General features: G+C 39.2%; 1 protein-coding gene and 1 non-coding gene across 5 annotated transcripts in view; both read right to left on the bottom strand.

Annotated features, from left to right (window-relative positions):
- Window positions 1-405: 405 nt before the first annotated feature.
- The window catches only part of ZMYM4 (zinc finger MYM-type containing 4), a 100346-nt gene continuing 83637 nt past the window's right edge, over window positions 406-17114 (bottom strand). For 3 of the 4 annotated variants that reach the window (XM_014587890.2, XM_014587888.2, XM_027771943.1), the window contains 5 exons: window positions 13141-13292; window positions 9435-9546; window positions 7446-7694; window positions 5534-5663; window positions 2714-2921 (listed from right to left, as the gene is read on the bottom strand). In XM_014587890.2, the coding sequence (XP_014443376.1) occupies window positions 2714-2921; window positions 5534-5663; window positions 7446-7694; window positions 9435-9546; window positions 13141-13292 (851 nt within the window). Of the gene's footprint in view, window positions 2922-5533; window positions 5664-7445; window positions 7695-9434; window positions 9547-13140; window positions 13293-17114 lie in introns of all 4 variants that reach the window. The other variant, XM_027771944.1, reaches the window with a different exon arrangement.
- LOC114007835 (U6 spliceosomal RNA) lies at window positions 10509-10617 on the bottom strand. Its single transcript, XR_003549425.1, has one exon. It is a non-coding gene; the product is annotated as a U6 spliceosomal RNA (small nuclear RNA).

The following is a 17114-nucleotide window of genomic DNA, read 5'->3' on the forward strand; positions in this document are numbered from 1 at the left end:
ATTCTCAATTTCAATATGCATTTACACTGAAGGATGAACATTTCCTTCTCATCTCACTACTTCACTATCATTAACACTGAATTGATAAAAATTTTGTAAATCTCAAAAACCATTTGCCTCAAACAAAATACATATATGATACATCGTGGTTCTAGCTGCTAGGGCTTTAAAAAGAGTTAATACGTTAACAAAACATGGGAACAAATCCTGTGATGAAAGAGGAGACAATAGGAAGACTGCAATGAAGCAATATGTTTACTGGACTGAGTAAAAGCAAAATAATTTTTTTTCTAGAAATTGCTTTCTCTGTAATTTTACTATCTATTGGGTCATACCAAGAAGGTCCAACAGAAAAAGATATTTAAAATTTTTTAAGACATAAAGAAAAATAATTCACCCATCAAATACAAATATACTATTTTATTCTAAGGGAACATCTCTGTGGTTTCTGTAAGGGGAAAACCCAAAAGTGGTTAAAATCCAGAAAAGAACAGAAAGGATGATGTAGATGCTTCTCTCTTTGATTTTTTTTCCTCCCCTGGAAAAAAAATGTAATTTTACACAGTTTTAATAAAATTAAAAAATCAAATAATTGGATACAACATCAACAGCTACACTTATGAGGAATGACCAATAACTAATCGAAATTTTCTTGTATGAGTTAATTTAGGGTTCTGGGCAACTCTGTGGACTAACATGCAATTGAAATCCTGATACAGTAATTTATCTGGGTATTGGCTGTTCCAGTTAAAAGATACAGATTTTTTTTTCTTTCTGGTATTTTATAACAATTTATCTACTATGCTAACAATATTTGCTTTTTTCATACAACTACAGAAGGGATTGAAAATGTTAGTATTTATACAAACCATAAAATTCGTATAGTGGGGACTATTACACCTGATGTTTCTGAATAGTTTATTGGCAGACTTAATTAGACAATCCGATTGGTTTTCTCCATATCAAACAAGGTCTGGAAGTACAAAGTTTTTTCAGTCAGCAACGGCGGACACAGATGGAGTTAATCACACACAACTGGGGCAGAGTCACTGCTTTCACACAGTTCTCGGTAACAGGAATGAGACTTGTTACAGGCGTAGGGACAGAACCATCAAGTACACAATGTCAAAAAGGCCTACTTTTTCATGTTTATTATAGTTAAACGACTTTGAATTGTTTGTTTTTTTTTCTTTAGTAAAAAACAAAAACAAAACAAAAGACCACCTGCCACCCCATCTAAAAAAAGATACCAAAAAGTCTTTCAAGATTAAAATTTCTAAGAGGCTTTTGACTTCTCTTGATTTTATCACAGGGTCAAATTAACCTCAGCTAAAGAGGTTCTGTGACTAGCCAACATCATAAAAACTTTTGATTCAAAATTTTGTGGGGAAGAAAGTGAGATGGAAGTGAGTGAGACGGACTGACTGGCCATACACGCCTAGGACTTGCAATCCTCACAGAGCGACTACGCTGGATTCTGGAATGATGCTCTAAGACCTGCACATGGATATGTGAGACAGCTGGTGCCTTTGTATCCTAATCCCGGAATCCCTACTTTCAAGTTTCTTAGCTCAACAAAATCATCTTCCAAATGCCTTATATGGGAACCTACTAGGACCTTTTCTACCATAATTCGGATAGCTAAGTAACACTGTCTCTTTGTGGAAACACCCACAAGTTTGCCAGAGTAAGGAGAGAGGCTATCTTTTTGAAATGACAAGGGCCTCCAGAAATTGGTGCAAAAGACAAAATAAAAGGAATTATCTGGGAAATGGAAAGGTGAAACGATGGGAGAAAAGCTGCCATAGGGGAAAGAAATGGAAACGAAAGGAGAACCCCCATTTCTGTGTAGCACAGCTCAGGCTATGGGACAGCAGCAATGAAGGTCTGCACCCAGACAAGTGGGCGTTTTAGTGGGTTTTCTACAAACAGTTCAAGACACTTTGGGTCTAACGGGTTCCACAGATTTGTGCATAATCAGTTTGTGGAATATCATCCCCCTTTACCTTAATGTACCCACATCCAGACCCATAGCTGAGAAGGCTAGACCCAGAAAGTGAAAGGGACATGTTATTATGTTAACAGCAGTGAAGGTCATTTTCCCTGATGTGAGGGGCCCATGGTAGAAACACTAGAGACTTCTACCCTTCACATAATTGGCTTGGCAGTGAAAAATCAAAATTAAGACCACTTTACTCTATCTTTAAAAAAAAAAAAAAAGAGTATTTTTATTGGGTCTTCAAGTCTGGGTCCCACAGTCCTCACCTGATGTCACTCTTAGCTCTGTACTGCTCTCTGCCCTGACTTTTACGGAGGGCTTGCCAAAGGAGCCTACTGCAGCCAAGGTTCACTCCAAAGCTAACACTCTAAGGACTAAGGTTACTATGGTAGAGTCTTATACAACAGTTTTCCTTAAAAATATTCCACAATTTGTTATTCCCAAACAAAATAAGATTATGCACCACTCAGAGAAACTGGTTAGTCATTCTGAAGATGTCTAAGAACTATATGCACTGCCAAAGAACATTTCTCAGTTCACATCCTTTCCTTCAATCTTCATTTGTTCATCCACACTGTGGTTCACGAGTCCTCGTTTTCCATCACCTCATGGTCAAGACAACAGGCCGTGGACTTGTGTATGTCTCCAGCAGCTGGATGCATTCACAGTTTGGTGCATACCAATGTGTATGAAAATAGGAACTGCACTTCCACTTCAATCTGATAATTCAACATCAGAGTCTTCAGATTTGGCTTTAGCAAGTTCTTCGTGTACCTCCCTCACCATGAGAATGCGTGTTAACATGGTGTCCAGGGTTCCAGGGTCTATCGGGAATGTGGAGTACCACATGGGGCTATTCGGGACACACGAGCGCTCGGGTTGAAGGTAAAACACATCATTCCTCTGCTTCACACTTTCGGAACTATCCAAAGGAGAAAAAGAGAAAAAAAAAAAAAATTGGGGAATCATAGAGTATAGATCTTTAATACAATGACTCTTAACTTTTTCCCCACTGTGATTTACATTAGAGCTAAGCAATATACCCACAAGAACAAATAGGTTTATAGGCATTTTTCTCCCAGGAATAACACAACTCCCTATCTTCTCTTCCACACTAAAGAAATCACATTGGATTTGAAGTGAATATAATGTTATTATAAAGCAACGTGTGAATTACAAACTTTAGTACTTAAACATTATCAAAGGCAACAAAATGGGTCAACTCACACGTGACACCATGGCTGTGAGCCATGTATCCTGGGGACTCAATACATATAACCAAAGGACAAACCCACATTGTATTTCTTTGAGAAAAAATAGCTTTGGTATGGATCTTGTAGCTCTAAAACTGTACGTTTTCTCTGAAAAATAAAAAAAGAGGACTACTTAAAAGATTTTCAGTTCTTAGGGGCAGCGAGTGGTACAGTGGTTAAGGCACTGGACTCCCACATGGTCAACTGTGGTTTGAGTTCCAGACCCAGCAACTTGAGAGCCATGCTGGGTGCATGTGTATGCACACCCAAAATTCTAGGAGGAAAATGGAGGAGAAGGGGGGTTTCTTATTTTCCTTCTATCTCTATCCTATGAGTGCATACTCCCTATGGCAAAAACATAAAAAAAAAATTTAAGTCCTTAAAAATTGTTGTACCGGGACTAGCAGTTGGTATGGTGGTTAAGGTACTGGACTCCCACACGGCCAACCACCGTTTGAATCTCAGACCTGACAGCTTGCCTTCTCTCTTCTCTGGTCAAACCAAAAATAATAAAATTAAATGAATAATTTTTTTTAAAAGAATTATTTCATATAATCTCATTCATCTATTTATTTTTAATTTTCACCAGAAAGGAATAGAGTGACAGTGAGAGCAAGAGAGAAAGTGGGAAAGTCAAGCTTCCAGGTCCAGGACCTGAACCATGGTTGGCCATGTGAAAGTCTAACACCCCCAATCACTATGTAACCTGTAAGCCCCTTAAATAAATAATTACTTAAAAATAAAATTGTTTTGGGAACCAGCAGTTAGCGTAATGGCTATGTCGCTGGACTCCCACGTAGTTGACCGCGGTTTGTGTCCCGGACCCAGTGGCTTAAAACTCACGCCAGGCGCGTGTGCGTGCGTGCCCAAGATCCCGAGAGGAGAATGGAGGAGAAGGGACTGCGGCGTGACCCTCCCCCCTGGGGGGTGATTTCTCGCTTTCTGTCTCTAATGTCTCTGTCTGGCGAGCGCACGCACCCTATAGTGAAAATCTCTCAAAAAAAAAAAAAAAAAAGTTTTACTACACTCTCTCTGGGAAAAATAAATTGTTTTACTATTGGGACCAACAGATGGCGTAGTGGCTACATCACTGGACTCCCGCATGGCTGACTGTGGGTCGAATCCCACACCTGGTTGCTTGTGCACCTGGGCACATGTGCATGCATGTCCAAGATCCTGGGAAGAGAATGGAGGAGAGAGGATTGCAGTGTGGTCAGCCCCCCAGGGGGTGATTTCTCACTTTCCCTCTCACTGTGTCTGTCTTGCCCCACTCCCACTTCTGTAAGCACACACACCCTAAGGCAAAAACTTCTAAAAAAAAATAAAAATAAAAATAAAAATTGTTCTACATTTTATAGGTTTAGCAAAACAAACTTCTTAAAGTCTTTTCTACACTATAAAAATCACTGCAGATTAGGCATCACATAAAGGTTGAGTGACTTATAAAGATCAAACAAAAGCAGTGATTTTTTCCTTCATTACTTTTTTTCCTGAGAGATTTTTGCTATAGTGCATGTGGGCTCACCAGAGAGACAAAGAAAGACACAGAGAGAGAAGCGAGAAATTACCCCAGAGAGACAGAAAGTGAGAAATCACCCTCCTAGGGGTAACGGTCATGCCACAATCCCTTCTTCTCCATTCTCCTTGGGGTTTTGGGCATGCACGCACATGCACCTGGTGTGAGTTTAAGCCACTGGGTCCACAACTTGAACCAAGGTCAACTACATGGGAGTCCAGTGATGTTAACCACTGTGCCATCTGCTGGTCTTAATTTTGCTTTTGAAGAAGTTTTTGGGAAAATAAAAATAAAAGAATCAAGATACAGCAGCAGCGGGCCAGCAGAGGACATGGAGGTTAGATGGCAGGATCCTACATGGCCAACTCTGCCATTCAAGTCCCAAACCTGGTGGCTTGAAAATCACACCAGGCGTGTGTGCACGTATGCCCAAAGTCCCATGAGGAGAATGGAGGAGAAGGGACTGAAACATGGCCATCCTCCCTGAGGGGTGATTTCTCACTTTCCCTTTCTCTGCCTATGTCTCTCTCTGGCAAGCACATGTACACTATAGCCCCCGCAAAAATAAAACAAAATAAAAAAGATAAGGCAGCAGTTTCTTTCTTGATTCAATATATATGAGAATGGGGAAAAAATGAAATCAGAGGTAAGTCCTTGTTTAAAGTTTCAAGCCAACAACTCTTCTGATGTGTAAACCATCTGAAATCCAAAACATGCGAATTGCTTTCTGAAGGACAGTGTCTAGTCCAAAGGAAGAACACTTACCATTTTGAGAGGTAAAACTCGTAGAGTCGGACTGGGCATCTTAGCGGGTTGTCAGTGTTCTCTGCCATCTCCACACCCACTGGAACCTCATCATCTTCATTTCGTTTTCTCTTGCCAACAGTCAGTTTATCTTGAGACAGGAAATAATAAAAAAAAAATTAGAAAGGTCTATTGTTCAGGTTTCAAAACATCCAGTGGGCTTTGTTCTTCAGCAAGAACATTGTCAGTCCCTCCTTTACACTCACTCATTAAACATTTATTTAGCCCCTGTGGAGGTTTTTGCTATAGGGCGTGTACACTCACCAGAAAGACAGAGAGACAGACAGAAAGACACAAAGCGAGAAATCACCCCCCAGGGGGAATGGCCACGCTGCAATCCCTTCTCCTCCATTCTCCTCTTGGGATCTTGGGCACGCACGCACACACAACCGGCATGAATTTAAGCCACAGGGTCCAGGGCTCGAACCACGGTTAACTATGTGGGAGTTCAGCAACATAGCCATTTACACTAACTGCTGGTCCCTAGCAAGATAATCTTTTTTTAAAAATTATTTTTATTTATTTATCCACTCATTTATTTTTTAATTTGACCAGAGAGAGTCACTGAGAGAGAGAGGGGGAAAGTAAGAAAGCAAGCCACCAGGTCCAGGATTCAAACCGTAGTTGACCATGTGGGAGTATCCAGTGCCTTAACCAACACGCCACCTGCTGGCCCCAAGATAATCTTAATTATTTTTTTGGAGAGGTTTTTGCTACAGGTCGCATGCGCTTGCCAGAAAGACAGAGAGAGACAGAAAGTGAGAAATCACCCCCCAGGGGGGATGGAAATGCCACAATACCTTCTCCTCCTTTCTCTCGGGATCTTGGGCACACATGCACGCACATGTACCCAGTTTGAGTTTAAGCTACCGGGTCCAGGACGCGAACCGCGGTCGACTACATGGGAGTCCAGCGACATAGCCATTACGCCAACTGCTGGTCCCCTTAATATTTTTTAAAGTAAAGAAACAACAGAGAAAATATTTACACAAAAATGAACATCAAATTATTCTTTATAGATTTCTAGTCTCAGTAATTTTAAATTCTCACATTCAAAAAATAAATTTTATTCTTAGAAGTAATAACTTTATGGGGCCAGCAGGTGGCATGATGGTTAAGGGTGCTGGACTCCCATGTGGGCCGTAGTTTGAGTCCCAGACCTGGTGGTTTGCTTTCTCTCTTGCACTCACTCTCTCTTTCTCCTTTCCCCTCTCTAGGCAAATTAAAATAAATAAAGTTAAATAAAATAATTATTTAAGAAAATAAAAACTTTATTTTGGGAATTTCGGACCTTACCAAAATTAACAAATTTAACTTCTAGTTCTAGGATACCAATATTAATTTGGTGAACATTAAAAACAAACTTATTGAATAGGCTATTTTTGAAAATGCAAGGTCTTGATCATTCTAATAAAACAGTCACTGCTGATACTCTCTGTACAGAAGCAGGACACTGCAGGCCAGCTTTTAAGTTCCTTCAGAACTTCACAATGTTAACTAAAAAGATGCTCTGGTCAAAAAATTTAGCAGTAATAGGTTAAAAGTTCAACAAGTTCCTTTAATTAGCAACTGACTCATCTGGTGTGGTAAATCAATGATTCTCAACTCTGGTTGTGCATTTAAATTCCCAGAGAAGTTTTAAAATTCAAATTATTTGGACTCTACCCAATTAAATCAAAATTTCTAATTTAAAAACCAATGAAAGTCTCTGGAAACAAGTGAGTCCTTCCATTCTGAGGCAAGCCTTTAATCTATCCCTACAACAGAGACAAGCATTCAAATGTAAAACAATTTGCAGTTACCCCTCTGCAATAACTCTCTATTTTAGCACTAATGAGACTTAAACAGAAGTCTTACAGACATCCCCACGTACCTGGTTCTGACTCCTGCTTCTGTAAGGGTGGGAAGAACCTCAGATACGTCATCTTGGTACTGTACTTCAGAGTCCTGGTCCGTCTCATCACATGGGCAAAGGAAAGCTTCAAGTGCTCAGTAACATTCTTTAGTTGAAAGTATTTGGTATTGAAGAAAAGAAGGGTGTTTAAGAGAACTATTGGCGAGTAAGCGCCCAGCTGCTTGCACTCCCACAAATGTTCTTCTTCAATTCGAGAAAACATATAACCTAGACACAAGTGGGGAAAAGAAACAATACTGAGCTCCTAATTCCTTACAGGACCAAGCAATTCTCCAATTCTAGGACAGGAAGGTATGAAAAACTGATTGTTCCTCTTTCTTCCGCTTCCTTGTGCAGAAAACCAGAAAAGGCACCACAAAGATAAGGGCAGGTGATTCCATCCAAGCAGATGCATTTCCCTGAAATCATTTAAATCTATTGCTGTATTTGATCAGGGATTGACCAACTTTCTCTGTAAAGGGTCAGAAGATAAATATTTTTGGTTTTGTGGACCATGTAGGCTCTGAATAACTTTGTTGTTGTAGAAAGGCCAGCAGATGGCATGGAGGTTAAAGCAGCTGGATGCCACATGACTGTGCAATTAGAATCTCAATGGTGAGTCAATGCACTTTAAAGCACAAATTAAAAACAACAACAACAATAAAAAGTCATGGACAACATACATAAAATTAATAGGTATGGCTCCAGTCTAGTAAAATTTATTTATGGACAAGTTTTAATTTCATATAAATTTCATTTCACATAATATTAATTCTTTTTTTTTTCAAGAGATTTTTGCTGTAGGGCGCATGTGTGCTTGCCAGAGAGACAGAGGCCAAATGTGAGAAATCACCCCTTGGGGGTGTGGCCACATTATAATCCCTTCTCTGTTGTTCACCTCTCAAAGTTTTGGGTGGGCATACACACGCACCAGCATGAATTTCAGGTCACTGGGTCTGAGACTTAAACCAGTCAGCTATGTGGCAGTCCAGCACCTTAACCACTAGGCCACCTGCTGGCCCCTATAATATTAATTCTTTAAAAACTTGTTTCTCACCACTTGAAAGTATCAAAAACATTTTGGAAAAAAAAGGGATGCAGGACAGACTTGGTCTGTGAGCCCTAGCTTCACCACTCCTATTGGAGATTATGCCCTAAGGTCATTAGAAGGCCCTTATTTTGAGTTGACATCAGGAGTGATGACTTCCTGATGATTCATCTTGGTGTTTTCTTGAACTACGGAAGAATTTACGTAAGTGTGCTTTTAATGCACCTTGCTCATGATGCCCTTTAAATGGAGGCCTCTCCTCATGGCTCTTCAGCCCTTTCTGATATGGCTTCTGCATTATATTCTTGGGAAATTATCCACAGACACAACTGTGTTACTTCCAAACTGATGTCCATACTCTGCCTGCTAAATGCAAACCATCTTGTTGCTCAGAATCTTTCAAAGGTGCTCTACAGCCCAACAGAAAGGGATACACATCCCTGAGGACAATATTCAACCTCTCCATTCATAGCAGAGGAGCCTGAGACCAGAAATGAATTATGGACCTGTTTGACGATAGATGATCCAAGATAATTTGAGGATGAGGACTTAAAACTTTCTTAAGAACCAATAAAGTATATATATAAACTATAAAAAAGGTCCCCTGTCAGCAAATAAAATCTGCAGCATCTATGCTTAATGATACCACCATATCAAATACAATTTTGAAAAAGGTAAACATAACCTCAAATAATTATTTATTTTGGGAAATTAGTATCTTCTACATGTACTGCACAGAAGTGACAGTTCTACTAAAAGTCAGTAACAAACCAAAGACTTTCTTCTCAAAAGCCCTAATATGTTATATATCAGGACAGAAACAGAAAAGGAACAATTTACAAAAAAGTAATCACAAAATTTAAGCAATTTAAGAAAGAATATTGTGAAAACAATCAAAATAAAAAAATTAATAATCCTACCATTAGGAAGTATTGTAGGTTCCCATATTTTCAACAGTTTGGTAAGTTCAATCATAAATCTGGAATAGGGCTCAGTAAAAATGTTATCTATTCTACCATTTTCAAACAGGTACTACAAGAAAAAAAAGGAAATATACATGTTGATACAAAGAAAAAAGTTAAAAATATTTCAAGGAATGTAGTTTATTGTTATATTTTTGCTCTTACAATACTGTGAATTATGTTCACTTTCTAAGTATTTTAAGGATATGTGTTAAAATATCAGGATTCAAGTTTAAGGTCCCTTTCATGTTAACAGGTAAAGACTTTTATCTCCTTTTTAAAACATGACGGCTCTTATTTCAAATAAGAATCCTTTACTCAGTTCATGCAGTTGATATATCAAAGATTGCTTCTAATGCATATTATGATGTTCTCTCATAAGTTTTTCCTTTTTCACTCTAGTTATAAGACCATTTCCTGAAATAATACACTTAGCTAGTATCAGGTGACCTAAGGAAACCTAAATTTAAAAGCTATTTGCAGCCTGGTAACCACAGTTCTCAACTCTCCCGTAACATAGCCTCCCAAAGGTTCAAGTCTATTTATAGAACACTAGACTGTGTTAATTATAACCATCAGCTAGCTCACAATAGGAAACGAGGAACTGCCTAGGTAAGGTACTAGGGGTGCAGGTCAGACAAAATCAATTGATAGCGAAACATAGGAGCAATCACAGAACAATACAGGGCAACATATAATTAGAGTCTAAAGGTCTGGTGTTTTTAGAAATTGGTATTTTTCATCTGTTTATCCATAGCTATCTTGGTTTATTGCATTTCTATCTATACACTGTTGGGAAAAAGTTATTTCTATTTCAACTTATTCTAATAAAAGCCATGCCCCACAGTACAGCAAAATAAGTTAGCTTCCACACGGCCAATTAGGGTTGGCCTAGCACCTTAAAACAACAACAATGTGATCCTGATGGAATAAATAAGTGAAGAAAGATGCCCTGCAGTATGATCAAGCCCCACTGCAAGTGTTTTCTTTCGCTAGTGCATGTGCACATGCTCTCTAGCATAAAAAGGGAACAAAAAGCATATACTACTTTCATGAATTTGCGTGTCATCCTTGCGCAGGGGCCATGCTAATCTTCTCTGTATCGTCCCAATTTTAGTATATGTGCTGCCGAAGCGAGCACCAAAAAGCATACACTACTTTAACATGCATTTTTATGAGGCCTCTTCAAGGGCAATTTAAAATCTTATTGCCAGGTTACAGTTCTGTTACTGAATTATATTCTCTTCCTTTTAATAAAGTCATTTTCCCAACTTAAAATATATCCTTAAGCAAAAAGTTTAAAATATAAAGTAGAAGAAAGATTACTTAAACACACCATACAAAGCCAGCTACTATTAATATGTAGGGACATTTCAATCTTTAAGAGTTGGGCCAATGAAAGAATTAGAATTCAGAGTCCAAAATGAACCCATTTATATTTAGTCAAACGATCCTCTCCAAGGACATCAAGGTCATTCAGCGTGTAAGGAACAGCTCCTCCACCAATGGTACTGGAGAAACTGAATACCCAGATACAAAGGAGGAAGACAGATAATACCTCCTACCAGACACACAAATCAATTAAAATAGGTCAATGACCTAAAGATAAAAGCTAAAACTATAACTTTTTAAAAAGAATTCTTTAATTTTATTTGTTTTTATTATTTTTTAATTTGACGAGAGAAGGGGAGAGAAAGTGAGAGAGCAAGCCACCAGGTCCTAGACTATGTGGGAGTCCAGGCACCTTAACCACCCATGCCACCTGCTGTCCATTAAAATTGTAATTATTAAAAGAAAGGTCATTACGGTAAATCTTCATGATCTTGAATTTGGCAACTGATTCTTACATAAGACACCAAAAACAAAGGCAAAAATTTAAAAAAAAATAAAAACTTTAGAATTAAAAATTTTTGTGATTCAAACTGTTATCAAGACAGTGAAAAGTAAACCTAGAGAATGGAGAAAATATATGCAAATTATGCATCTGATAAAAGTTTTTAATATTCAGAATATATGGAATTCCTCCAACTCAATAGCAAAAAGAAAAATTTAACAATAAGGGATTTAAATAAATATTTCTCTAAAGGAGATATACAAATGGCCAGAAAGTACATGAAAAGATGCCCAATGTTATTAGGGAAATGCAAACCAAAACCATAGTAAGTTCTTAACTACTGAAGAGCTATTTTTTTTAAAAAAGAAATTAACCTGCATTAGCAAGAAAGTGGAAATAATGGAATCAACATACATTTCTGTTGGGAATGTAAAATGGTGGTTTGGTCACTGTGGAAAACAAGTTGGGTGTTCTAAAACATGTTGGCCAGTTACCATACGGCCCAGCAATTATCCTTATTCAGGGGTCTAAACACAAAAGAATTGAAAACAGGTGCTCAAACAAAAACTTGAGCACGTATGTTCAGAATCAACAAAAGGTGGAAACAATTCAAATGTCTATCATTGAAAAAATAGCTAAACAAAATGTGGTGTATCTATATGATAAAATATTACACAGTCATATAAAGGAATAATGATCCATGCAATAACATGGATAAACCTCAAAAACATTACATTAAGAGAAAAAAGCCAGATGCAAAAGGCCACAGAATCCATTATGTGAAATAGTCTGAAGAGACAGACCCACAGACAGAAGCAGATTTAGACGGGCCTAAGTACAGACCTAAGGAAGGGAAACATGGATAGAGGGAGTAACAAGGAGTGGTTGTTGAATGGGTGTGAGGTCTCCATTTGGGATGTTCAAAAAAGTACTGGGGAGGAGAAAAGTTAAAAAACTAGATTATGGTGATGACTGTAAATGTATTTACTAATCACTGTGAACTGTACACTTTAACATGGCCAATTTTATGTTATGTATATTCTCTCATAATGTAAATAAACATCACACTGTATTTATAGTTCTGCAAGTCACTTTTTAAAATGTATGCTTTGGGACCAGCAGTTAGCATAATGGCTATGTCACTAGACTCCCATGTAGTAGACAATGGTTCGAGTCCTGAACCCGGTGGCTTAAACTCACACCAGGCGCATGTGCGTACGTGCCCAAGATCCTGAGAGGAAAAAGGAGAAGGGATTGCGGTGGATTTCTCGCTTTCTGTCTCTCTGTCTCTCTCTGTTTTTCTGGTGAGCGCAAGCACCCTATAGCAAAAACCTCTCCAGAAAAAAAAAAAAAAAGTATGCCTTGAGCCAGCCGGTAGTATGGTGGTTAAGGCAACTGGATCCCACATAGCTGACTGCATGGTTCAAGTCCTGGACCTGACAGCTTGAAAGACACACCAGTCATGTGTACGTGCATGCCCCAAAGGAGGAAGAAATGGAGAAGGGATTACAGCGTGACAATTCCCTGTGGGGAGGTTGCTTTCTCACTTTCCCCTTAATCTCCCTCCTTCACTCTTTCTTTACTTTTTGACCATTTACCTTTGCACTGTCCCCAACACCTGTTATTTTACTAAAGGTCTCAGTTTAGCTTAAAAAGGCTATATTAAATAAACAAGTGCATTAACTCAGGGTCAGCGGTTCATTAAGAAAAAAAGAGAGCACAAGTAATACCAAATAACCACTACACAGTATCATTTTTCAGCCTAATTCACAAATTCCCTCAGAATATTAAAAATCCAATCAACTCAATAACAATTATTTAATTTGATACCTGCTGAATTCCAAGGCACAAGTATAAGATACTGTCTGGATCATATTTTTCACCATTTGGTCTTCGCACTTCTTGGATAAACTGGCATAAGCCCAAACTCAACTCAGCAAAAGTGCAGGACAGAATATCTTCCTTTAGCTTGATAGAGCGGACTGTGGGAAGGTAGAAAACACCTGAAACACTAACTCTTCACAGTGACATTGCTGAATTCATTAACTAAGTGCTGACTGCTACTGTGCCCCAGGCATTGTGGCACAGACTAGTAGACACAGGAGTTTAGAACAGATCCTGTCTCAAGGTTTTTTTTAGTCAGGAAAACAAAGACAGCACAGCACACCTAGTAAAACGAGTGCCCTGGCAGAGGCTGGGTTAAACAGGATTCTATGAAAACTAATGAGGGGCATCTCAGAGAGAAGTCAGGTTAGATTCTAGAGGATGTTACACTGGTGCTAGACCTTGAAAGGTTAAGATAGCCAGATAAGATATTCCAATCTGGGCCCAGCAAATGGCGTAATGTTACATTGCTAGACTCCCACTCCACCAAGGTTCAAGTCCTGGACCCAGTGGTTTAAAAGTCACACTGGGTGCGTGTGCGTGCATGCCCAAAATCCCAAGAGGAGAATGGAGAAGGGATTGTGGTTTGGCCATCCCCCCAGGGGGTGAGTTCTGGCTTTCTGTCTGTCTCTGTCTCTCCAGTGAGCGTGGTCTGGCCATCCCCTGGGGGCATGATTTCTGGCTTTCTGTCTCTGTCTCTCCAGTAAGCGTACATGTCCTATCACAAAAACCTCTCCCTAAAAAAAAGAGAGAAAAGATTCCAATCTGAGGATACAAAAAGATTTCCCAAAGTTATTCCACAAAACATTATAGTCTTATGTGAGAGTGGGGGCAAACTGGGTTTCTGCAATTTGATAAATATGAAAAACGCAGATACTATATTTTCCTGTGAAAAATTCCTATCAGGTTGGTGCAAAAGTACTTGCGGTTTTACATGGTTAAAAACTGCTATTTGATATCGAATACATTCTTAAATAAACACGGTCATGTTATATATATCATTTTAATGAGTATTTCTCATCTCTTTGCTAATGAGTTATTACTTGCTCTTTCTTTCATATATATTTTAGACTATGGAGATGATATGAAACAAAAAGCAAATTTCAGTGATTTTCTTATTTGAGTTCAAAATGGGTTGTAAAGTAGCAGAGACAACTTGCAACCTCAACAAAGCACTGGCCGAGGAACTGCTAATGATTTGCAAAGGAGGCTAGAGCCTTCAAGATGAGGAGTGTAGCAGTCAGCCATAGGAAGTTAACAACAATCAAAAGAGATCAATCGTCGAAGCTGATCCTCTTCCTCTTACTACACGAGAAGTTGTCAAAGAACTCAACATCAGACATTCTATGGTAGTTCAGCATTTAAAGGATATTGGAAAGGTGAAAAAGCTTGATAAGTGAATGCCTCATGAGCTGACCAAAAAACAAAAAAACAAAACAATATTGTTTTGAAGTGCTGTCTTCTTGTATTCTTTGTGACAAGGAACCATTTCCTGATAGGACTGTGACATGTGATGAAAAGTAGATTTTATATGACCACCAGTGACAACTAGCACAGTAGTTGGACCCAGAAGAATCTCCAAAGCACTTCCCCAAGCCAAATTTGCACCAGATAAAGGTATGGTCCAACCATGGTGAGGTCTTATCCACTCCAGCCTTCTGAATCCTATAGAAAACATTCCAGCTGAGAAGTATGCTCAGCGAATCAATGAGCTGTATCAGAAATCGCAATGCTGAGAGCCAGCACTGGTTGAGAGAAGGGGCCCAACTCTTCCCCATGATTGCCTGGCTGCACGTCATACAACCAATGCTTTAAAAGTTGAACGAATTGGGCCATTAAGTTTTGCTTCATATGCCATATTCACCTGACCTCTCATCAACCAACTACCATTTCTTCAATCACCTAAACAACTTTTTGCACGAAAAAAACACCCACAACCAGCAGGATACTGAAGATGCTTTCCAAGAGTTCGCTGAATCCCGAGGCATGGATTTTTACACTACAGGAATAAACAAATTTAGTTCTCATCAGCAAAAAGTATGCTGACTGTAATGGTTCCCACATTGATTAATAAGGATGTGTTTGAGCCTAGTTACGGTTTAAAAGTCACTGACTGAAACTACAATTGCTTTTGCACCAACCTAATGGTATCTACTAGTACATTAAAGGCACTGAATACATCTATAAAACAAGAAGGCTGTTTAATTTCATTTAACTCAGATTTACTTGAATATAAAACACTTTCAGTAACATAAAACATTCTCATGCCTTGGGAATGCTGGAATACAACACTTCATTTGCTGTGCCACAAGGGTGAAAAGGTTCGTGGGACTTAGATATACTAAGGAAAAGCAAGCAGTGCTGCTGGTAGATCAGGATGAGCCTCTGACATTTTAAGATTTTGAAGATACAGCCAGGGCCAAGTGGTTAAGGGAGCCATCTCTCATGTTCAAATCCCAGGACCCAGCAGCTTGAAAAACACACTGGATATTTGTGTATGCATGCCCAAGACCACAGAAAGTTGGAGAAAGTGGAGGCGAAAGGACTGCAGCATGCAAAAGTCCTACTGGGGAGGAGGTGCTTTGTCTCTTTGGGGGGGTGCACGTGCCCTCTAGCAATGAAAAAAGATAATAATAATTAAAAGATTTTGAAGATAATAAAGAACCAAATTGGGGCTGGCAGAGGACATGGTAGTGGGCTGACTGCAGTTCAAGTCCCAGACCTGGCAGCTTGCTTTTTTACTCTTTTTTCTCTCTGTCTCTCTCTGGTCAACTTAAGCGAAAAATAAAATAAAATAATGATAATCAAAAAAATAAAATAATTCTTAAAAGAAAAAAAAAAAGAACCAAATTAATTTTGAGCAAAGAAGTTGTCCAATTTGATTTGTCGAGTTCTTATAGCAATAGGTTGACCCACACTGTGGAATAAGAACATTCTTTCTAAAGCCATTGCTTTTTGCATTTAGGTAGACCTTTTGTTTCCAAAGACACTGGTGAGCTCCCTGAGCTGATTTTGCACAAGGCCAGGAGTGGCTGATGGTGCAAGGATCATGTCTGAATTATTCCACCCCAGTCCTAGCACCATGCCTGGTACATAACAGGGGTCCATTAGGTATTTTCTGGATGAATGAGTAATAGAAACAGGGAGACATCTCCTATAGCGGTTACATTTAGGCCCAATATTCTAAAACAGTATGACGTCTCTATCACCCGTTCCTTTTATAAAAAAAAGCGATATGATGATTTGAAATGGGTAGTTAAGGGCATAATAAAACCTCGTAATGGGAGTATATTTACGAAACCCTGAAGCAGGGAGATTACACTTAATTGGTAGGAACTCCTTAAGTCAAAGAACAGAGTGTCAACTATTTCAGTAAGGTGGGATACACATACACCCATACCAGGAGGGACTGAACTGAAATCATGGGTGAGTACATGCAATCACTCAGATACAAAAAAGAATTGTGGTTTGTATCCTGGCCCTGGGAGCATGAAAATCATGCTGGGCACATGTGCATGTGTGCTCCAAATCCTGACGGGAAGGAAAAATACAGGAACAGGAGTGTAGCATGACAATGCACCACTGGAGGGTGGTGGTGGTGGGGGGGTTCCTTTCTCTCTTTTCTTCTCTCTGGTGAGTACACAAGCCATCTGGCAATAAAAAAAGAAATAAACGGGGGTAAAAAAAGACCAGCATAATGGCTATGTCGCTGGACTCCCATGTAATCAACCACAGTTTGAGTCCTGGACCCGGTGGCTTACTCTCACGCCGGGCGTGTGTGCGTACGTGCCCAAGGTCCCGAGAGGAGAATGGAGGAGAAGGGATTGTAGTTTGGCCATCCCCCTTGGGGGGTGATTTCTCGCTTTCTGTCTGTCTGGCGAGCGCACACACCCTATAGCAAAAACCTCTCCAAAAAAAAA

The sequence above is a fragment of the Tupaia chinensis genome, unplaced genomic scaffold (genome assembly GCF_000334495.1).
Source record: "Tupaia chinensis unplaced genomic scaffold, TupChi_1.0 Scaffold000239_1, whole genome shotgun sequence".
Classification (NCBI taxonomy): domain Eukaryota; kingdom Metazoa; phylum Chordata; class Mammalia; order Scandentia; family Tupaiidae; genus Tupaia; species Tupaia belangeri.